Below are 23,967 nucleotides of genomic sequence, written 5' to 3' on the forward strand. Positions count from 1 at the left end.
CTTCTGCCTTCACAAACATTGTAATGACTTTGGAACTATGTAACCCATGAACCTGAATTTGCTGATTTCCTCTGGGTAATTTGTCATTATTTTCAGTTGTGTTCAAAGTTCTGTAACGAAATTTGAACCAATTTAAAACCATCCCAGGAAAGAGCTAAGCACGTGTCGGAAACGGTTTCGGCCAGTATAATTATGCAAAGTTCTAAATGCAACTGTTTAGTAACCAGTGTGCTTTTGGCTGTCAGCTCAGCTTAACAAGTTTTAAATTAATGTAGCATTGTCCCTTCGGATGTCAGCGAATTAGTCCCGAAGAAAAAGCCGAAGTAGTGACAAATTGGTTTACGCTAGATTGGATACGTCTCCGAAAACGGATAATAAAGAAACAATGTAATTTTTCAAATCAGAGAATCGTTCTTCTGAGTTCGAGACCGAGTGGAATAATATGGGAAATAAAACCGACCGAGAAGGGTTTTTTTATTTTTGTGAGAGGTCTCTTGCAGATGTACATATATCAAAGATTATGAGGGCTTTTTATGTTGCCAGGCGAAACGAGAGCTTTATTTAGGTTTTCGATATCAATTTTACTTAATATCCAGGATGTTCATGAATAAATTTTTACCTTTTACGGTTTTTATAGTGTTAACACTGCTCATAAACTAGCTACTCTCTGTTCCAGGAGAAGTGGCAGTGACGACATTAACAGATTAACTTGAGGCTTTTCTGAGATATTTAAGAAAAACTAGAGTCAATTTTGACGACCTCTAGCGGCAAAACGGTGCAACTTAGACTTGCCCGCTAAACATCACGTGATAGCTCCATTCAATAGCTTTGTTCTGTCATGTGTGGTGACGGTGTGTCGGTACAGAATGTTCCAAATAAGCGAGTTATGGACGATTTTTTGGAAAAATGAACGAAATTTTGACTTAAATTTGGAATTTTTGGACCTACTATACTAAAAGCGGCCATATTGGATTTTGCTCAATCAAAGTGACTGTTTTTATTAATTTTAAACTGGTGAATACAAATCTGACGCTCATTTTGCAGTTTTAAATGTTTTCAGGGCGTGGCACCTTTAAAAAATGTTATTTTGACAAGTGTCACTCTAAGTCACATTTGTACCATTAACCCAAAGCTATCTAGGCAGTGAAACACAATTTTTAAAATAAAAAAAATTTTCGAAATGTTTTTGAGATATTCATGAAAATATTCGAAAAAAAATAATCAACTTTAACGTCCTCTAGCGACCAAACGGTGCAACTTATCCTGGTTTGGTTAACATCACGTGATAGCTCCATTCATTAGCTTTCTTTTGTGATAGGGTGTATCTATACAGAATGTTTCAAATAGGCAAGTTACGAAGAATTTTTTGAAAAATTGCACAAAAATTTACCTGAAAATGAGTTTTTCTGAGACTGTCCTCGTGGATTACTGGATAACCGCCGTCATTTTGGTACATAACGGTAAATTTTGACTTTGGGATTATGATTCTGTTGTCAAATTGTGAAATACTGTCAAATTGTAATATCAAAATTTCAAATACAACTACACAAAGTAAAAATTAAAACGAAAAATTCTAAATACAGCTGGAAAAAAAAATTGAAAAAACTGTCAAAAAATCAAATTTAAGGTACAAACTTAAGGGTAAGACGTTCAGAAATATCGTCGGCGCACACTCCTTGAAGTCATTTGACAGTTAGTCACGTGACACCTGTTCGTGTTTTAAATATGCTGTTCAGACGACACATTGTAAAATTACGGTCGTGGACTTATTTCTGAATATACGTTAATGACGTCAAATTTTCATCTCGCTCAGTTCAGATGTAACAGAAAAGAAACGACAATTATTACGTCACTGCCACTAACTCTGGGCCGGACTGTATGTAATATAAAAAATATGAGTGAAATTGGAATTTTTAAATCACCGCAACCATTCTAGTTTTTCTAAGCGTTTACCATTCATCAAAATTTAAGTTACAATGGATAAACAGGGTTTTCAAATATTACTGAACAAAATTCCTGTACTTAGTACAAAGTACACAACTGAAGTGGCTATGATACACATTTATTTATTTGCAAGCTATTTATTCACTTTTCAAAAACTTTGCTAATTCAAAACCAAAAATTATAAAATGACAGTAAAATTCAGAACCATCCAAAGCAATAAAACACGTTTTAAGTTCTATTAAACAAGTAGTTTTCGCATCCGTTAGAAATAATTGCCAATTTCAGTGTACTCGAGTTTTGTGCACTCGAATTTTGTTTTCATGCCAGTAGCGCAAATATTACAATTCGAAATGTTCAGAATATCGTAGCGTTAATTTGGGGTGAAACCAGAAAGAAAGCGTCCAGAATGCGAAATTACTCGGTTTAGGGTCGATCCCAAACAATCAGTCCCTTTTGTATCCCATATCAAACAGTTTGAGGGATTAGTTGTTATGCCCTGAGAATACCTGATTATATTGGAAAAATACTGCAAAAAAAAAATGATTTAATGACTTTTTTCTCAGTTCTCTGTTTATACCACCTTTGAGTGATACTTTAGTGCAATCATTTCAAAATAGTAGTCTTCCAAAGCAAAGTTCAAGTTTCTCTAATTTGCTTCTCTGTGTAGATGCATTAAAGAAAGCATTCAAAGTCGTCTGACTGGAAATTACTGAAAATTTTCGCGTAAAGTAGCTGCATTCGGAAATTCGAATTATGTTTTCATTGCCTGCGTGTAAATATTACAGTTTTCCCACACACAACATCAACAAAAGCAAAATATTCACTTATTTGGAGATTATAATTAATTTAAGTGCACCACATTGAATAATTAATTGTTATTTTTTTTAATATTTAGGAAGCAAAAATTTTACGTTTAAAGTTGTTTGACTGGAACAAATTTTAATCTATTGTAGTTGTGCTAGGAAATATGAATGCTAACAATTTATGTATTACGAATATATTCCGACCAAAAATTGTTTCGAAAATCTAGAAACGACAAAACTAAGCTTGAAACTAAATAATTAAGTAAATTAGTAGAGTTTTCATTTGCAGCTTTGTCTACCGTCAAAATTCACGACCTTTACAAGGGATAGTAAGACACTTAAGGTTGTATTAAATTTAGTAACCAAATTTCTTGTTTTTCTTACATACTGCACTTTATCATCTTGTACCAGCCAAACTAGTTGAAAGTTGCCAATATACATCAGTGAACACACTAGAAAGTTTGAAAAGTTCAGCTGCAATCTTCCACTTAATAATATATACAGTTTTAATACGTTTTGCTGCTTTAAAAAAAAAACAGTAAAAATGTACCATTTACAGTAATAATTTAAATAAAAATGTATAAGATAATTTTAGAAATTTCCTAAACATACATCTTTTATAATGAAATTTAGCTGGAAACACCAACTCGATATTCATCCTTTTGAACTCTATTTTAAGCATTAAAATTTCAAATAACCCAATTTTTTGTCATTACGTAAAAGCTTCAGTGTAGGCGTGTCAGTGATATGGCAGAAGGTTCTTTTTAACCACAAAGCATTGAAGAATTTTTGTCCTATCAGTTTTATGCATTTTAAGCGCTTTGATGAGTTTTCTTTGAAAACGAGAAGTTATTTCTGTCTGGTTTTGGAAACCAAAAAAAAAATGTGTTTTAAACGTAGATTAGGTTAGTTAATTTCCAGTTTACATATTTATAACTAGTGATGGGCGTAAAATACAATTGGAAAAGTAAAATTCAATATGACAGGAAAAATTGACAATTTTCGGTCAATATAGTCAAAATAAAATCCTAAAAAATTAAAGCTGAATAAAAGCATGTTTTGATTTGATATTTATTTGACAGTTTGATAGTAGTAGACCCACTTGGAGTGCAAAAAATTAAAAGTCCTATCCAATAACCTGAAAAAACACTACAACATTTTTTACAAACAGGAAGAAAAGCGGTATCAAAGTTTGAACTGCCAAAACACAGTTTGAAACTACAGTCAGGGACAAAATCGCCTGTAAAACCCACTTGGAGTGAGAAAATTACTGTTTTAGGCCCATTTTTGGAATACACATTAAATTTCCTATCCAATAACCTGAAAAACACTCCAAAATTTGATACAGTCAGGGAGAAAAGCGGTATCAAAATTTGAACTGCCAGAAACACAGTTTGAAAAGACAGTCAGGGACAAAATAGCCTGTAAAACCCACTTGGTGTGAGAAAATTACTGTTTTAGGCCCATTTTTGGAATACACCTTAAATTTCCTATCCGAAAACCTGAAGAAATAGTACAAAATTTGGTACAGTCAGGGAGAAAAGCGGTGTCAAAGCTTGAATTGACAGAACACAGTTTGAAAGGACAATCAGGAACAAAATCGCCTGTAAAACCAACTTGGAGTGAGAAAATTACTGTTTTAGACCTATTTTTGGAATACACATTAAATTTCCTATCCAATAACCTGAAAAACACTACAAAATTTGATAGTCAGAGAGAAAAGCGGTATCAAAATTTGAACTGCCAGAAACACAGTTTGAAAGGACAGTCAGGGACAAAATCCCCTGTAAAACCCACTTGGAGTGAAAAAATGGCTGTTTTAAGTACATTTTTGAAATCTTCATTAAATTTCCTATTCAATAACCTGAAAAACACTACAAAATTTGGTACAGTCAGGGAGAAAAGCGGTATAAAATTTTGAATTGCTACAAACACAGTTTGAAATGACAGTCAGGGATAAAATCGCCTGTAAAACCCACTTGGAGTGAGAAAATGACTGTTTTAAGTACATTTTTGAAATCTTTATTAAATTTCCTCTCCAATAACCTGAAAAACACTACAAAATTTGCTACAGTCAGGAAGAAAAGCGGTATCAAAGTTTGAACTACCAAAAATAGTGTTTGAAAGGACAGTCAGGGACAAAATCGCCTGTAAAACCCACTTGGAGTGAAAAAATTACAGTTTTAAGCATATTTTTGAAATCCTTAGTAAATTTCCTATTCAATAACCTGAAAAATCACTATAAAATTTGGTACAGTCAGGGAGAAAAGCGGTGACAAAATTTGAATTGAATTTGTAATTTACCAGTCATTCCCATCAATATTTATAACTGCTGAACATAATTGAACTCCTTACGACACACATTGATTTTTATTGGACAAAAGCATTGTATCTATCGTATAATAATGCATGTATTAATTAACTTGAAGAGTACAGAAACAGTTTCCTAAACTTCACCTATAATTAACATCCCTGTGTAACCATTTCATAAGGAAACCCTTATAATAACACAACAAAACCCTCTGTTGAGATGCATTAAACATGACTTGCTTTCGCATTTAGACATTACCAAGAATTTTAGCATGATATTCTAGTTGCACTAGGAAATCTAAATTTTATTCCCATGCCAAGAACGTTACTATTCTAATACACAATAACAAGAAATGCAGAGTTTTGGCGTGATTTACGGACCCAAGCACAAAAGATGAAGTGTTTCAGGCAATTTGGGTTAACCAATAACCAGTTTTACGATTTCCTAACGGCTCATGACTGTCATACAATTTCCTAATTAAATAAACAACCAAATGTTGCTTTTAATACCCTGCTTGGAAAAAATTTTACAACTGGAAAAAGGGTTTTAATTCCAAAAAAACTTTTATGAGAGGTCATTAAAATAGCATTAAAGACGTAAAACAGAGTTTTTTTCTAAGAAATCGAATACTTTTTACCCGAATTAAAGTAAACGTGACAAACTTACTTGATTTTAAAAATGTATAGAGTACTAGGATAGTAATGGAATTTTTAAATTTTGCAGATGCAATTTCGAGTTTGGCAAGTTTGAATTGCAAAAATATGCATTTTCGTTCGGTTCTGTGCGTTTCCAATCTTCTAGCAGATGTAATTCAGTTTTATTTTCACTGAACATCCTATAATTACATAAATTTCTTACTAAGTACATTTACATCGGAAGTAATGTTAGGGCTTTCTCAAATAGTGCACGACTGGACTGAAAATATCAGATTTTAAAAAATAGAAGAGCAAACTGCACCACAACAAGCATTAACCATAAAATATACGGTTCTCTCAGGTGTATTTACATCGCGTTGAGATTGCTTCTGCTTTACGAAATTTATGCCAGCTTATTTTTAACAGTGTAGGTTGAACAAAACGTTCCAAAAACTGAAATGTTGTCAGATAAAACATTTCTCTGTTTTACGTCTTTGCGAGCAAACAGACGTTATTACTCGAAATCGTGATTGGAATATGCTGTCCAGCCCAAGGGCAATTAAAATACAAATTAATGTTAGTAGCAATTTTGAACGATTCGTTGTTTAATAACCAAGTGGTTTATTTGTTTTGTTACAGTTTAAAATTGCAGTAATGCTTTGCAAACAACTTTAGTATCTAATACAGCTTTAAACTGTCATATTAAGAAGGAGACAGAAGGAATTTCAATATTCAAGAAAATTGCTGATAAAACAGTCAGGAAAACGTCGAAATAAATTCCCTTTTCGTCTGTGATCAACTTAAATTCCCCTTTCTCGAGGATGTTTATTACACGACAGCTGCGAAGTTTTACCTTATTTTGACTGCAGTTACACGTGCTTTCCGATCTTTTTTTGTATTTTAAAATATGTTTTTTCGTTCTAAAAGCAAGTCGTTTTCGGTTTAGGCTCTGTAAATTTATGCGTCACATTTTTTGGAAGGCGTGGGCTCGATTTCACCAAAAAATTCGGATCGGATGAATTATTACTTTTATTATGTTGGTGACCAACTTGCCGTGACGTGATTTAATAAAATTTAAAAGAGATTAAATATTACCAACCAAGAAATGTAAAAATTTATAAAAAGTAATTTCTTTGGTCGCTAACTGAAAATTACAGATTCCTACAAGTCATTAAAAGTGAAATTGACTTGACTGATTGATTGCTCGTTTGTTAGGATTTATTATAGGCATCTTGACAGACAAAAATGACATTGACAGTTGTATTTATTAATATTACTTAATTATACGTTATTTTCTGAACACGTTTTCATAAATTTCCTATTAGAGGGCTACTACAGAAAATTGGTATACAATTAGGAAACTATTGCATTGATAATATCTAGTGGTGATAGTTTAGTTTGACAGCTCATACCTTGGTTATTTGGACAGTTACAGACGTTTAGTTTTGACCACTGTGTAGTCCTTAAAATTCTCTTTAATTTCCTTATTAAAGTGCACGAGAAAATGTTAATAATTAGTGAACGGTTGCACGGAGAATTTGGTCTTAGCCTGCTGAAGAAAATATCTGTAAAGTAACGTTATTGCCTTTACAGGGCAAAAGTCAAATATCCCAAACAAAACGCCCTGACAAAACAACGTTGTAATGTTAATTTTAAAGATTTTTCACGTGGAAAAAATGTTTTAGAGGCTAAAAAACTAATTTTTCTTTGGTATAATTCTGTATACTATTTGTTATTGGGAACTCGATTTAACCTAGTATTACTTCTTATCATAAAATTCGTCATCAGTCCGAATTAAGGCAAAATGCATACATTTTATTGATAATATGTCTGCTAAATTTATTTAGGTGAATTAGCTTACATAAATATTCATACATAGACAGCTGGGCGTCATAAATCCCTTGGTTTGATAGATTAATTGTGATATTCCCTGATATTGATTATGATAATATATTTTCGCTTTACCGACGTATTCCTCAACCTTTCCCCTATCTAAAAATATGAAACATAAATTTCAGAAACATAAAGGAATTCCAAAGAAGGCTCAGCGAGGATAATACATATTTTACTGGATTCCTAACGTGCTAGTTTCCATATAGGACCTGGAAGTTTTCGGGAAAAGAATCTTTGAATTCGAAGATGCCACCTTATGAGTGTCGTACACATTTTTCTTGCTTTAGTGGAAAATAAAATGACAGATTTCAATTTAAGATAATAGACAATTTTCTTTCTTCAGTGAATTTTATGTAACTAAAATATTAAGTTGAGCTATAACACAGCTTGAATATTTCGTAAGTTTTAAAGTAAATATTTAAGTAAAAGGGTCAGCTTTATAGTTTACAAATTCAGGGTTTTTTTATCGATTTAACCATTAACTACAGTGAAACTTATATTTATGTTAACTCGACTAATAATTGCTGCACATACATTCCAACATTGTTATAGTTTGGAAATTAATGATGTTTGATTTATAACGGCTCGTGCATTTAAAATGAATTGTATTTACTTTAATGCAATAATAGTTCTGTAATTTGAAAGCCGAATTAAACCGTAAATCCAGTAAATAGCCTGCTTATTAGCAATTTGAAACTTCTAATAGTTTAACTTTCCTATTCCCGTCATATAGCAATTGGACAAGTTGGAAGCTTTTCAACAGTTTCTAGGAAGTCATTTGAAATTATTATATGTATTAGCCTGCAGTTGTTAGCATTAGTGCACATTTTTATTATAATAAAGTGAGTATCATGTGGCTACAAAGTATGAATTAATTATAATAAAAAAATTTTGCTGTAAAATAGTTATATTACAACGTTATAAGTATTTTTTGCTTTATAATTTTTACACAAACTTGTGTAAAACTTTATTATGTATTATTTGAGTGCTTTAAGCAACTTTGAAAGTATTTAATTGAATGGCTTCTTGAACTTTTAAAATCTATTTCAGTCTATTTAAACCATTAAGTGGTAATAGTAAAAATAGTCTTAAAGGTAGAGTAATAATAATAATAATAATAATAATAATAGCTTTATTGTTCAACGATACACAATTAATTTTAATGGTAAACCAAAACCAGAGCTGCTTGAAAACAGTCACGTGACCTTAAGAAGGCAATTCTAATAGATAGAATAATAGTAAGTCAAAACCAAAGCTGCTTGAAAACAGTCACGTGACTAAAAAAATACACTTTTAACTTACTAAAGTCTAAAAATTCAAAGTTGTCTAGTTTGTAGCTATTTTCTAAGTCAAAATTCAAGCTAAATTGTAAAATCAGTCACGTGACCCTAAGAAGGCAATTCGTAAAGATAGAATGATGGTTAAACAAAAGCAGAGCTCACATTACCTCAGAATATCTGAACTTTGGAAAATTTAATATTGGAATCACGTGACGTTTAGAATGCAAGCTTAATATAAATCACATGACTGTAAACACTTTTTACAATATTCAGTAATGCTTTTTGAAGAATAAGCAAAAGCAAAAATCAGCTAAATATTGATAATGACCCTGTCAAAAAAAGTAAGTCACATTGCTAAATTTTTTCCATCCAGTGATCAAAATTTCAATTTATTTACCTTCTGATTGATTTTTGAGTGTTAAATATGTCTATTCACTGTCTAATTACTTGCAGGAATTGTTCTACTACCTCCACTTTTCTTCAATGACCTTTAATATCTGATGAAACTTCAAAAGTGTCTCAAAATGTCATAATTTGAGGAAAATAGCAGCGTTTTTCAAGTTTTTTGTCTTTTGTAATGCTAAATCTACCAGCATAACCAAAATCTGATTTTCACTTGCAGCTTGTTAATAAATTACATTTATTATGTTGAAAACTACCAAGCAAACTATTATAGACTATTAATGATTTTTCTTTAATAAAATTATTAAATCGAGTTTGCTGGTGATATAATTCGAAAACGCCTCGAGTGGAATCGCAAGTCGACGTTGCAGGAAAATTGCAGTAACGATATCAGCACCGTAAATAGGTTTCATCGTCAAACCTAGTGTCAAGGGAGATTTATTCCAAGTCTTAGAATTTTATAAAATGCATTTTTGCCTCTATCATAATGTTATTTTTTAATGACAAATTTCCGCGTAAATGAAAATAATTTTTTTTTGCAAATTCTGGAGGGTAAAGCATTAATGCATATAACGATTATTCAAACCAGAAATATTTTCTTTTGCTTTTAAACCATTGGTATTTTCTGTTTATAAATGTACATGTAAGAGAAAATTGTAATAATGTTTAAAAATAATGTTTTATGAAAAAGTAGCCTTAAGAAAAATAAAATGTTCTTGAGATATTTAAACAATTTGTAATTTACCAGCAATTTACTGACAATTATCAAAATAACTGTCATACTGTAAGAAAACTGTGTTAAATTGTAATTCTTGCAAATTCTAGGCAAATTTTAACAGTTTTGACATTAGTCACAGATAGCTAGGCAATCACGTGACCACTAACAAAATAACTGTCATAAGTCCCAGAAATACGTTTTGTATCGAATACTGCAAGAAAACTTTTCTAAATCCTGATTTTGGCAACTTTTGAACACAGTTTGATAGAGAAAAAATTGCTTGCCAAACCCACTTGGAGTAAGAAAATGACACTTTTATACACATTTTTGGAATTCTCATTAAATTTTCTATTCAATAACCAGAAAAAACACTACAAGATATGGTATAGTCAGAGAGAGAAACGGTGTCAAAATTTGAACTGCCGAAAACACAGTTTGAAAGGACAGTCAGGGACAAAATTGCCTAAAAAGCCCACTTGGAGTCAGAAAATGACTGTTTTAAGCACATTTTTGGAATCCTCATTAAATTTCCTATCCAACAACCTAAAAAACACTACAAAATTTGGTACAGTCAGGGAGAAAAGCGGTGTCAAAATTTGAACTACCAGAAACACAATTTGAAAAGTCAGTCAAGAACTAAATCGCCTGTAAAACTTAGTTGTAGTGAGAAAATGACTGTCTTAAGCACATTTTTGGATTCCTCATTAATTTTCTATCCAGAAATCTGAAAAAAAAAACACTACAAGATTTGGTACAGTGAAAGAGAAAAGCGGTGTCAAAGTTTGAACTGCCAGAAATACAGTTCGAAAGGACAGCCAGGAACAAAATTGCCAGTAAAACCCACTTGGAGTAAGAAAATGACTGTTATAAGCACATTTTTGGAATCCTCATTAAATTTCCTATCCAATAACCTGAAAAAACATTACAAGATTCAGTACGGTCAGGGAGAAAAGCGGTATCAAATTTGGAACTTTCTGTCAGTTCCAAATTTAAACACAGTTTAAAAGGAGAGTCAGGAACAAAATTCCCTGTTAAACCCACTTGGAGTAAGAAAATGACTGTTATAAGCACATTTTTGGAATCCTCATTAAATTTCCTATCCAATAACCTGAAAAAACATTACAAGATTCAGTACGGTCAGGGAGAAAAGCGGTATCAAATTTGGAACTTTCTGTCAGTTCCAAATTTAAACACAGTTTAAAAGGAGAGTCAGGAACAAAATTCCCTGTTAAACCCACTTGGAGTAAGAAAATTACTGTTATAAGCACATTTTTGGAATCCTCATCAAATTTCCTATCTAGTAACCTGAAAAACTCTACAAAAATTTGGTACAGTCAGGAAGAAAAGCAATATTACAGTTGGAACTGACAGAAACACAGTTTAAAAGGACAGTCAGGGACAAAATCGCCTGTAAAACCCACTTGAAGTAAGTAACTGACTGTTTTCATCACATTTTTGGAATCCTCATCAAATTTCCTATCCAAGAACAAGAAAAAATATTTCAAGATTTTGTACAGTCAGGGAGAAAAGCGGTATCAAATTTGGAACTGACGACAGTTTAAAAGGAGTCAGGAACAAAATTCCCTGTAAATCCCACTTGGAGTAAGAAAATTACCGTTATAAGCACATTTTAGGAATTCTCATCAAATTTCCTATCTAGTAACCTGAAAAACACACATTCATTTTATCCATCACTAGAAAATTGCTCCATTAAATATTTTTTCCGGGTTTGCAAAAACTTCCACCGAAACAATAAGAAATTCTAAAAGCGTTGAAATAAAACTTTGTTTGCAATCGACTCTTTCGAATACTTCCCCCAAGAAATCTGATTAAAAGTTCTACTGTGCAAGAGCAAGGACTTTATCCAATACTTTAGTATAATAAGCCCCTTACCCTCACTAAATTCAAAATTTCTAGCCCGCTGTCATGATGATTTTTATGCGCAAATTCAGATAAGATAAGGGATTATAATACCATAAAAAAATCAAATTTTATGCACGAGTTATTACGACCCGATCAGGGGAGATCGAATTTACTTTTTGGAACATGAGAACGAGTAATCAACGGTTGGAATGTGGAATAGGCAACAATTCGATGCAATTCAAATTCTCAGATAATTTAGGTTAGACTGTGATTTAGTTGTTTAGCTTATGTGGGAAATTGAATCGGTGTAAACGCTGAAATTTGGTTTTGTGTTTGATTTCCTGCAAATTGAATTGATAGTTTATCCTTCTTTTAATTTTTTTTAAATAAATTAGAATAAATAGTTTATTAATATTAGGGTCTAGTGGGGTAAATGTAAATAGGGGTAAGATAACTACTTTGACACAAAAACGCAGGAGTTTTGATGTAATCTTATTGATTCTGATTCATTCTAGGCCCTAAGTGGTAATAATTACTTTTGCTATATTGAAGACTTTTGAGAGACAAAAACATACCGATTATCTGTTTCAAAATGGGTAAGTATCAATTTACAAATTTAAACTGACCAAAAAATGTCTGAAGTAAACTGCTCCTTAAAAAGAATGGGACAAAAGTTCGCTGTTTTGGCTTCCAAAAGCTTTTAGAACCGTCTAGGAATTTCCAAATGTATAATATGCCTTTAAACTGTCTAAATGCTCCTGAAGAAGTTCAAAAAAAGTTTTCGAAACAGTCTAAAATCTTTCGTATAGGTACCCGTATGCTTCAAAAAATGACTAGAACTTAAACTCAAGCAAAGTAAAAAATTTAGCATTTCTGAAATAGTTTTGTGCTTTTTGAGCGCTTTTTCCACGATTTTAGTACTTTTTAATCCGAATTCTCAACATTATTATTTGACTAGACTGATTCAATAGTTCAATTTAGAAGTTTTGTGAAACCTATATCAACCGTAACAGTGCTACTAAAACTGAATTATTACAGAACTATTAACTTTGTAATCAAATACGGCCCATTGAACTGCTCGACGCAATCAAGCGGCCCAATCCAATTAATTTACCATAATTAGGGTCTGCATTTTGATTACACTAGAAGACAAAAAGTTTCCTTTCCATGACGCTTTTCGATACCCAGATTGGAAATAAGGGGGTAAAGTAGATTTTCTAGTGAAAATTGAACCAATATTGATGCTGCACGAAACACTTTTCGTCTCTTTACTGCCTCCGGCTCCATACGTGTTTATATGATAATACGCCAACAAATTCTCGTAAATCCGAAATTTCCTTCTAAATTGCGGCAAATAAATAGAAAAATCCGAAGCTTGTGTAGAGGGTCACTTGTATAATAAAGTGATTGTTTCGGTTCAACCCTAATAAAACACACACACACAGTAAATAATATTAAGTTACCATACCTTTTAAAGAAAATTACTCCAACAAGTTTTGGTCACTTTACAAACAAGCGCACTTATAAATTTAACAAATAGGTTGGTTACAGGTGGTCGATCGGGAGCGAAAATTCGAGTTTTCCGGGGCAATTTCCAAAACTCGGGCTTTGATTGCCTGGAACGCGTTCACCGCACTACGCTAAGTTGGAAAAGTTGTCAGGAAAGTCCGATAATAGGAGAAGGACGCGCTTGCGTAATTTTTTTCAGTTATTTCCAAATTTCTGTTTTGTTTCTCCAACTTCCTAGAAGCTGCAAGTAACTACTTTTGTATTGTCATTAAAACGCAGGAGGAAAATAGTAGTTGCCGCTCATTTAATTACAAAGACTGGCTAAAAGTTTTGATTTTTAACATTCAAAAGGCATTTACGTAAATTTCAACACAGTGGCCGTGTTGTGCGATTGGTCAAAAAAGTAACAAGCTAAAAGCTGCTTTTTTTAACAATCACAAACTAAGAACAGTGCTGCCATTTACACACAAGCTGCAAATGTGGACTTACCATAATTCTTTCATACCATTTACGTCTCAATACAGTGAGTACTTTGTGATTGGTCAAAAGAAGCAGCAACCTGAAAGCTGCTTTCAGCTGAATTTTGGCTTAGAAAACAGCTACTAACTAGCTAACTTTCAATTTTTAAACTTTAGCAAGTTAAAAGTGGATATTTTCAAACACATAACTGCTTTCAAGCAGTTCTGGTTTATTTTATTCCGTCTTTAAGAATTGCCATCTTAAGGTCATGTGACTGAATTTGTAATTCAGCTAAATTCTTGCTTAGAAAATAGCTACAAACTAGGTAACTTAGAATTTGTGGAATTCAGTAAGTTTAAGTTAATTTGTTCACTCACGTGACTGTTTCGAAGCAGTTTTGGTTTTGGTTTACCATTATTCTACCTTTAATAATTGCCTTCTTTAGGTCACGTGACTGATTTTACAATTCAGCTTGAATTTCGGCTTAGAAAATGGCTCCTAACTAGCTAACTTTGAACTTTTAGATTTTAGCAAGTTAAAACTGGATTTTTTAGTCACGTGACTGTTTTCAAGCAGCTCTGGTGTTGATTTATTATTATTATATCTTTAAGAATTGCCTTCTTAAGGTCACATGACTGATTTTACTTTTTGGCTTAAATAGCTCCTAACTTTGAATTTTTAGATATGAGCAAGTTAAAATTTGATTTTTTTGTCACGTGACTGTTTTCAAGCAACTCTAACCAATCACAAACTAACAAAATTGCTGTAATTTACCCAGATATTGCACAGGTAAACTTACCAACTTTTTGACGGAATTAACTGGATAGTTACTACCAACATTTTTGTTCTCACGTACTTTGCAATTTCCTAATCAACCAAAAGCGTAAATTTAATCATTTCCAGCTTAATTCCCAAATAAATCCTCCTGAAAAATTCGATTCGTTTCAGGAAAATTCGCATCAAAAAGGCTTCGTCGGATAATTGAGTTCTTTTACCCTTGTAAATCAGACAACCAGGTCGATCTCTCTCTACTCTTTGATTTTTATCACGTTTTCATAATGGGTTTTCAATCAGCGGCTCTAATTAAGTGAAAACACACTTTTTTCTAAACTGATTCATTTAAAAATAGTAGTAGCAGATCTATTTTCAGGTCTGTAAATTTTATTTTGTGTTATATTACCTGTTTGTTTTTTATGCTATAACTTAGATAAAGTTTAGTCTTGATTAAATTGAATTTAGTTTAATTACTAGTAATTAAAATAGCAACACTGACTGAATAGCATTGTTCTGATCAACTAATGCTTTTAGAAATTTATGTGTACATTTGACAATACTATTGTAGATTTTTTAATCAAACTTAAAGAATTTGGAAAATAATTCATTTGGCTTCCAACGCTAGTCATTCAGACCTTAATCAAGAGCAAGTTTTGTGTGGGAAAATTAAAAGCATCCATCTACTCATTGGCCATTGTGAAACCAAGTTTGTAATAAATTTAAAGTGATGAAAAAACTGTCGAACTTTGATTAAAAAGTTTAAGTTTAATTTGCTGGCGATAATTTGAACAGTATTAGTTTAACTTATAGTCCTAAAAAGAAGAGTTTTTACTGTCTTCTTAGTGTTTTTAAATCACAAGAATTACACCAAAACAGTTAATACATCAGTAGCTAATAGTTATGGGAGAATTACGTCAATTACTGATACAAATATTGTGTTTCTGGCAGTTCAATTTTTGACTCCGCTTGTCTTCCTGACTGTACCAAATATTGTAGCGTTTTTTCATATTACTGGATAGGAAATTTAATAATGATCCTAATAATGTGCTTGAAACAGTCATTTTCTCACTCCAAGTGGGTTTGACAAGCAATTTTGTTTATGACCATCAAAATGTGCTCAAAAGGTGCAAAAATCAGGGTTTAGAAAAGTGTTCTTGCAGTATTCGATACAAAACGTGTTTCTTGAGATTTATGACAGTTATTTTGACAGTGGTCACGTGACTGTCCAGCTAAGTTATCCTTCAAAAACCACGTGATCTATCACTAATGTAAAACTGTTAAAATTTGTCTAGAATTTAGAAGAATTACAGTTTAACACAGTTTCGAAACAAGACGTGTTTCAGAGATGTATGTCAATTATTTTGACAATTGCCAGTTTTTAGAGGTACATCAGAAATTGTTTAAATAATAATATCTTCAGATTTGCGAAATTTTTTTATCTAAAAACATATTATTTTACATGAGGTAATGAAAAAAAGAGACAAAAAGCTGAAAATGCTATTTTTTAGAAAAGGCTACTTGTTCATAAAAAAATTATAAGATTAGAACTTATTTGAATAGTTTTACTTCATTTATTTAATTAGTAATAAACCAAAATCTCTAAAACATTAAATAACACAACAAATGCACTTTTTATTCATCAAACTTTATTTTGACAGTATTTACTAAAGTAATGAATTTAAAAGTTATAATATCAAAAAAATGGTTTTAAATTTGTTCACTTAACATTTTCAGTTTATGTTGTATTACAAGCTTACAACAGTAAGCACAATAAAATATGTCGTTAAGTTCATCATTAATTTTATGAAATATAAATATAATATAAACCTTTAGGGCCATATTATTGTGTTTTATTTTATATAAATGTAAAGTTAAGTTTCCTATTTGATATAAAGTGATTTAGTTAGTTTTAGCTGTTTTTGTTAAAGTGGTGTTGTTGTTCTTCTTATTTTTAGTTGTTTGTATCATTCTGCTATTACTATGTAAACTTTGATCTGTAGTAGTCTCTTTTATTGTTGGATTTACCTCTACATCAGTTAGTACTGTGCATCCTGTTTCCAGGCTTGTCTGGACAATTGTCCTAATAAACCGTTTTGCTTATCAGTTTTTTAAGCTTATTACAATCAGACAACTGAGTTGATTGTCCCTAAGTTAGCAACTAAATCATTTAAAATTGCCAAACTTCTAATAAGAAGTAACAAATTGCCCCATTTTCCCCTTTGTAACATTGTAACCAAATCCACAAGTATCGTATTGCTTTCGAAACCTTACACAACTACCGCTGATATACGATTACTTCCTTTCTAGCAGCACTGGAACGTTTACAAAAGTCTTATCTACCATAATGGAAACAATTTATCAAGCAACACCCGAAAAATACACTGCCATAGTTATTGGTGGTGGTTTGGTGAGTAATAACCACTTTACTGCACTAAAACAGTTTGAAAAACATTAATCTTTCAGGTTGGGGCATTATGCGTTTGTTTATTGGCTGAACGCGGTTATAAAGTAACGTTATACGAGAAAAGACCTGGTGAGTGTTTTTTTGTTAAAAAATTGCATTGCAACTGAATAATTCCACGTTTAAATATTTAGAAAACCTACCGCGGAATTACCTAAAGTAAACCAATCATAGTTTAGTTTACATTTCTGCCAATCTGGACGTATTTACCCATTCGTACAATTTATATCAAATAAGAGTCGACCGTAAAAATTCATTTAAATAGCAAATCCCCGTATCAAATAAATAACGTTTAGTAGCTCGTTTAATTATTCTAAACTGTAACTTACACAACCGACCCTTATAACGTGCCTATTCCAGACATAAGGAAGACAAAATTACCCAAAGGTCGGTCGATCAATCTTGCTCTATCACATAGAGGCCGAAAAGCTCTAAAGCTTCTTCATATAGAGGAGGACATTCTAAAGGAGGCAATTCCTATGAGGGGGAGGTTTCTACATGGTAATGATGGTGGAACTAGTTCAGTAGAATATGATCCCATATCTCATCAAGTAAGTAGACATCACTATGTTTTTTTTAAATTTTTTGTTTTTAACCAATTTTTCTAATTTTAAATCTTCCATAATTCTTCTCTTCTCAATCAATATTCAGAACAGTTTTTTCGGCAGATCTGATATTGATTTTCTGAAGTTCCTGTTTTTTTATTTATTTAAGAAAATGTTGCATTTGTCTTGTGCAAAGCTCTTTTCATGCTTTTTTCCAGTATAAGACTTATTTATTTCTCTTATCTACGAATTCAGTGAATTTCACTCTTTTCAATCGTTCTGACAAATGACAATAGAGGATAAAATTTCTTACAACTCTCATTATTTACAGTTTTTTGTAGCTTCTCAAATAACGAAGAAGTTTAGTGCATCCTGTCACTTCTTGCCTTGTAACTCTTTAAAGAGGTCCTGAAGGACAAAAACTCTTTAATACAATCTTGTAGAGGAAAATATTTCCTAAAACTTCCTTTTTTAACGTTTTTTTGTAACTCCTCAAATAACTGAGCTACGCTTAGTCAAAATAAAGTTAGTTTAAAAAAGCAGTTTATTGCATCCTGTCACTTTCTGCCTTGTCTCAAGGAAGCCTCTAATTTAATTTTAAAGGTCACGTGAGACTTTTTTTCACGTCATAACGGAATCTGAATGGTCACGTGACACTTTGTCAGTTTAAACTGATATTTTCAAAGTCACATGATACTTTTTAAGGTAAATGACTATTTTCAATCATTCGATTTAATTTTAAAAGTCACGTTACTCTTTTAAGATTTAAAATGCAATTTATAATGTCACGTGACTGTTTTAAATCTCAAATTGTTATCTGAAAGGTGATATTTTCTGTTGTGACTGTTTTTACAGTAAAAATGGTCACGTGACAATTTTTGACCTATATTTTTTGATACTTTCAGCAGCTTTCTTAAGTTTTGAAATTGTCATGTTATTTGGTCTTCAATAACTGTTTCTGTGTTGGCTTTTTCACTTTTTTAAACAGAAAAGATAATAAAACAGGCATTTTTGAATTAATTTACCAATTTTACTAATATATTTTTGTTTCCATTTCTAGTGCATATATTCTGTAAGCAGAAACTTCTTAAATCGGACCCTTTTAAACGGTAAGTTGTGGTGATTTAATAGATTTCTACTTTAAAATCAAATTATTTTAGTTGCAGAAAAACACTCAAACGTACAACTGAACTTCAATCACAAACTGGTTGATGTAAACTTTAGTAAAGACATCCTCCACATAAAAAAGTACTTTCCAAACTGTATTTTTAGCATTTTGAGTGACACAGCAAATTTCAGCATTGATACCAACCAAATCACTAGCATTTCAGCTGATTTTATTGTGGGAGCAGATGGGGCTTTTTCCACTTTACGCTCGTTTTTGCAGAAAATTCCACTCTTTGACTTTTCGCAGACTTTCATTGACCACGGCTACTTGGAGCTGTCCATTCCCCCAGAAAGGGGGGAGAGTATGGATGGAAATTACCTACATATTTGGCCTAGAGGTAAAGAAAATTTGTGCTGCAATACTTCAGCTGATTTTTAACTTTTTTACGTTTTTTATTAATTTTCTTTCACCGCAATATAATTTAGACACGCGATTTGGTAGTTAAGGGGCGCAAATTTGCCGCACAATAATAGTGTGCTCCCTTAGTGGTTATTGGAAAATTATTTGGCCTCAGTGGATCTTATTAAGCTGTTGATAGAACAGGATAACAAACAGTACAGAATGATTATTTGAAAGGGGCTTTAAAAAACAACTAAGTGTAAACATTCTGATTATTATTCAAGCCGGAAAGTGTATTTTCTTTTTTACTAATCTAGAAGAAACATCAGGATGACAAAATAGTGTATGTTATATTTATTATTAAATGTCAGCACACTTTAGTCACCGTGATATTACGTTTCCTGTTCTAAACAAATTTTACTGTTTTTAACCAGTAAACTATCTGTAATTTTGCAATTTTGACAGCTTGTAAATCGGTTATTTTGACAGGTATCGAAGATCTTTTTTATACCAAATTGTAGCCCTGAGTTTCCTCTTTAAATTGATTTACAGTGTTTTTGGAATAGTTATCAAATATCATGGTTATTCTATCAGAAATCCCCAATTTTACTAAACTGAGTCTGAATTTTTGTACTTTTGACAACTTGTAATTTGGTTATTTTGACAGGTACCAAGGAACCTTTTTATATCAAATTGTAGCTCTGAGTTTCCTCTTTAAAATAGCATACAGTGTTTGTGGAATCGCTGTCAAACAACACGGTAATTTTATCACAAAACTCCAATTGTACCAAATTTAGTGAAACCTGTATTTTTGCAAATTTGACAGCTTGTAATTTGGTTGTTTTGACAGGAATCGAGGAACTTTTTTATACCCAATTGTAGCCCTAAATTTCCTCTTTAAAATGAGCTACCGTGTTTCTGGAATCGCTGTCAAACAACACGGTAATTTTATCACAAAACTCCAATTGTACCAAATTTAGTGAAACCTGTATTTTTGCAAATTTGACAGCTTTACTACAACTCAATGATTTTGACGTGTATCGATTTTTTTTTTATATTATATTATAGGTCTGAGTGGTGTGCTAATGACCTGCAGTGTTTTTGAAATAGTTGTCAAACCACACAGTTATTTTATCGCAAATTCCTAATTGCACTAAATTCAGTAAAACTTATGTTTTTGCAACTTTGACGGCTTGTAATTTGATTATTATGACAGGTATCGCAGAACTTTTTTATATCAAATTGTAGCCCTGAGTTTCCCCTTTAAAATGACCTACCGTGTTTCTGGAATTGTTGTCAAACAACACACTTATTTTACAACAGAACGCCAATTGTGCTAAATTCATTCAAACCTGCATTTTTGATGTCACAATCGCTCCTCCCAGATTTTAAACAGAGTAGAGAGAGAGAATAGAGAGTAAGAATTAAATTTCAACCATATAATCGATCAATAAAGTTATTAAAACTAATTTTCAGGCGAATTTATGATGATAGCTCTACCAAACAGAGACGTATCATGGACGGTCACTCTATTCATGCCTTTTAAGAAATTCCATGCTCTAAAAACTCCCAAAGAGCTACTAATTTTCTTCAAAACTACATTTCCTGATGCCCTGTCTGTAATTGGGGAGGAAGAATTGGAAGAAACGTTCTTCAGTACTCCTCCATCCCCTTTGGTTTCCATTAAGTGTGGACGGTACCATGCGAAGGGAAAATATCTCATAATTGGTGATGCTGCTCATGCAATGGTACCATTTTTTGGACAAGGTATGATTTTTGGCCAACTTGCATTGTAATTCAGATTTGGTGGATTTGGCTTAATTATACATTAATACTTTGATGGGCGCTTTTACAAAGTGTCAATTTCGTTAATCTGCAAACTATAGTTTCTCTAGGAAACTATTATAAAACTGCGATTTAGGTAATTATGTTTACATCAATCCAAGTTTATTTAATCTGATAAGATATTGTCACTGATCCTGTACCAAACTTGTTTAGTAGTACAATATAATTGATGGCCAAATATAGTACACCAGAGAAACTTTATTACAGTAACTCAAAATAGGGAAATTTAGTAAACCATAGAAAAGGCTAATTTCTGTGTTGTTTTTAGGGTTTTAGCTTTTAGTCTTGATAGTTGACTTAAAAGTTGCAAATTGACGCCAAATTAATGAAAAAGTAATTTGAAAATTGGAATTTTATCAGTCCAATCAGTTGTCTTTAACATTTTGTCAGACAAGTCAATTTTCAATACGTTAAAACAAATTTTAGTGCTCGAAAATTGATACTTGAGTAGAAAACTAATTGACAAAAAAAAGTTGACTTGTGAACTGTAAATATGCATCAAATTCTTGAAAGTTAATTTAAAAACTGCAAATTGACGTCAAAGTTTTGCCAGTAAAGTCAATTTTAAAAATTTTGAAACAATTTTTTGCGCTTCAAAATTGATAATTGACTTGAAAACTAAAAATTAAAATTAAAATAATGAGAACTGACTTGTAAACTGAAAATCTGACAAGTAAATGTTCAAAACTTTTAAACAAATTTTAGCGCTGGAAAATTGATAACTGATTTGGAAAAATGAAAATTAACATGAAAATAATGAAAATTGACTTGTTGATTTAATAAATTGGAGATTGGCCAGTCAAATCAGATTTCTCTAAAATTTTGCCAGGCAAGTCATTTTTCCAAACTTTTAAACAAATTTTAGTGCTGGAAAATTGATAATTGATTTGAAAACTGAAAATTAACATCAATGTGTTGTGAATTGGCAATGTGAATCAAACTCTTGATAGTTGACTTCAAAACTGCAAATTGACGTCAATTCCATGAAAATCTAATTTGATAATTGGAATTTTGTCAGTCAAATCAGATTTCTGTAAAATTTTTCCAGGCAAGTCAATTTTCAAAACTTTTAAACAAAGTTTAGTACTAGAAAATTGATAATTGATTTGAAAACTGGAAATTAACATCAAAATAATGAAAACTGACTTGTAAACTGGAAATGTGTATCAAATGCAGACTACTACTACTTTTTCTTGCAGGAATGAACGCTGGATTTGAAGATTGCGTCCTGCTAAACCAACTTTTGGACGAAACTCACAACAATATATCAAAAACGGTCCAGTTTTTTACCGAACAAAGGCAAAAGGACGCTTACGCGATTTGCGATTTGGCACTGTACAATTATATGGAAATGAGGGATTTAGTCACCAAACCGTCCTTTAAAATCAGAAAGGTGATTGACAAGTATTTGGCAAAAATGTGCCCTGATTTGTGGATGCCCCTGTACAAATCAGTGAGTTTCAGCCATATTCGGTACAGTCAATGTGTGGAAAATCGAAGATGGCAGAATAAGGTATTTGTTGTTAGTTAAATGCAATTTTTTCTGTTGATTGTTGTGTTTCAGGTTCTTTTTTCAGCCTTCTTAGTTTTGCTTGGTTCATTCTGCCTGGCTTCAGTTTTAGCGTTTATTTAAATTTATGCAAATCAAAGGTTAAATTATAATAAATATATTTTGTAATAACATGTCTAAAAATAACAATCAAAGTTACGTTTTTTCAAAAACAATTTGGATTTAAATGAAACACATTTCAAATATTTCCAGATAGGTGTGTTTGGTGTAAATAAGCAACTCATCGGCTATCTGTTTATCCATCTGACTTTTTTTACATTAGAACTAGTTTACAGTTCTGTAAACTAACTTTATTGAAACGGTAATTAATTGCTTTTTGTACTGAAATACAGAGCTGGAAAATTGTATTCGTCTATTTCTAGGTATTGTTTGGTTGAAGGTTATCAAAACTTACTAATATCCAGATGCAAATAAGTTGCGTAGTGCTTAAATTAACTAAATTGCTTCAAGTCCATTATGTATATTTAACCGGAAAAAATTGGAAACAATATTTTCTGGAAAATATGCGCATACGACCTCCTCAATCAATCCCAAAAATTAGTTAATACCAGAACACAGTTTGAAAACGATCAATCACTTCGGTCGGGAAATTGTTTTTTATTAAATTCACTAGCATATGGCTTGCTTTGTTTAATGATTTAGTGTTGAAATTCATTAAGGAAAATAATAGTCTGTGTGACCTTAAATATTACTTCTCACCTGTGTTTTTTTTTAGAATGAATTGTTTGACTTTTTGAAGTTTACAAGTGCAATATTTGTGTAAATTACTGCAGTGCTTTTTTACGCAATTATTGCAACATTATTCATGAAGATGATTCAGGGACTCCCTGTATAATATAGCGAAAGTGTGAATCATGTAATTCACCTAAACTTTAACTTTCTAGTGATGGACGATTAAGAATATGTTATAATCGAATTATTTCGAAAAATTATTTAAATATGTTCAAAAGAGACGTATTACCTATCAAAATTTAACTTATGAAGCTATAAAGTACATTTAACGGAACTTAACATTAATTTAAACGCGTTTCAACAGATTGTTTTAGTTTAATAGCTCTATGGAACCGATTTTGCCAGTTGACACGTTTGTAACAGATTAAATTCGGTCCGAAATTCGGTACAGAAAACGGTTTCGGTACATTTGTATGACAGAACTGCCTAAATTGTATTCATAGACTTATAAACAAGCATTAAATATGATTCATACTGATTGAACTACTTTTAAGCAATGTTGTATAATTTGATAGCTTTATAGAGTTGTATTTGACAGTTAGCACCATTGTGACAGATCGAAGTATACTTACAATAGACAGTTACACGTCACAACCACCAAAAAAACAACTAATAAAACTATAAAATTACAATTATAAACACTAATATGATTTACATTGATTGTATTGCTTTTAGGCATGTTTTGTACTTTTATAGCTTCTTGGAGTGGTATTTCA

The 23,967-nt window shown here is 31.7% G+C and overlaps 2 protein-coding genes across 7 annotated transcripts in view; one reads left to right on the plus strand and one right to left on the minus strand.

The window, feature by feature from the left end:
- Positions 1–23,967, minus strand: part of LOC145735107 (RYamide receptor-like) — a 70,491-nt gene that overhangs the window by 45,309 nt on the left and 1,215 nt on the right. The window contains exon 1 of one of the 4 annotated variants that reach the window (XM_081988847.1): positions 13,318–13,477. The exons of 1 other annotated variant lie outside the window; for it this stretch is intronic. The gene's annotated coding sequence lies outside the window, so the exon portion shown is untranslated. Of the gene's footprint in view, positions 1–619; positions 744–1,390; positions 1,415–13,317; positions 13,478–23,967 lie in introns of those variants that run through there. 2 more of the 4 variants (XM_081988850.1, XM_081988849.1) reach the window with 2 other exon arrangements.
- On the plus strand, positions 16,499–23,223 carry cn (Kynurenine 3-monooxygenase cn). Of its 3 annotated transcripts, none has more exons than XM_081989240.1 (9): positions 16,500–16,998; positions 17,055–17,124; positions 17,413–17,603; positions 18,658–18,706; positions 18,758–18,845; positions 18,897–19,102; positions 20,581–20,871; positions 22,149–22,462; positions 22,514–23,223. In XM_081989240.1, exons 1-9 carry the CDS (start codon positions 16,936–16,938, stop codon positions 22,580–22,582), a joined length of 1,341 nt encoding a protein of 446 aa, XP_081845366.1. In that variant the 5' UTR covers positions 16,500–16,935; the 3' UTR covers positions 22,583–23,223. The 3 variants fall into 3 exon arrangements, with proteins under 3 accessions (XP_081845364.1, XP_081845366.1, XP_081845365.1); XM_081989239.1 differs by having other exon boundaries at positions 16,514–16,548; positions 16,902–16,998; positions 18,758–19,102; XM_081989238.1 differs by having other exon boundaries at positions 16,499–16,998; positions 18,758–19,102.

This window comes from Ips typographus, linkage group LG11 (genome assembly GCF_016097725.1).
Source record: "Ips typographus isolate SLU linkage group LG11, UJ_Ityp_2.0, whole genome shotgun sequence".
Lineage (NCBI taxonomy): Eukaryota > Metazoa > Arthropoda > Insecta > Coleoptera > Curculionidae > Ips > Ips typographus.

Excerpts from the sequence above, each read along its gene's own strand:
- cn (XM_081989238.1), top strand. The coding sequence starts at position 16,936 with ATGGAAACAATTTATCAAGCAACACCCGAAAAATACACTGCCATAGTT. Across the intron at positions 17,125-17,412 it reads GTTATACGAGAAAAGACCTG|ACATAAGGAAGACAAAATTA; the intron begins GTGAGTGTTTTT and ends TGCCTATTCCAG. Across the intron at positions 22,463-22,513 it reads ATCGAAGATGGCAGAATAAG|GTTCTTTTTTCAGCCTTCTT; the intron begins GTATTTGTTGTT and ends GTTGTGTTTCAG.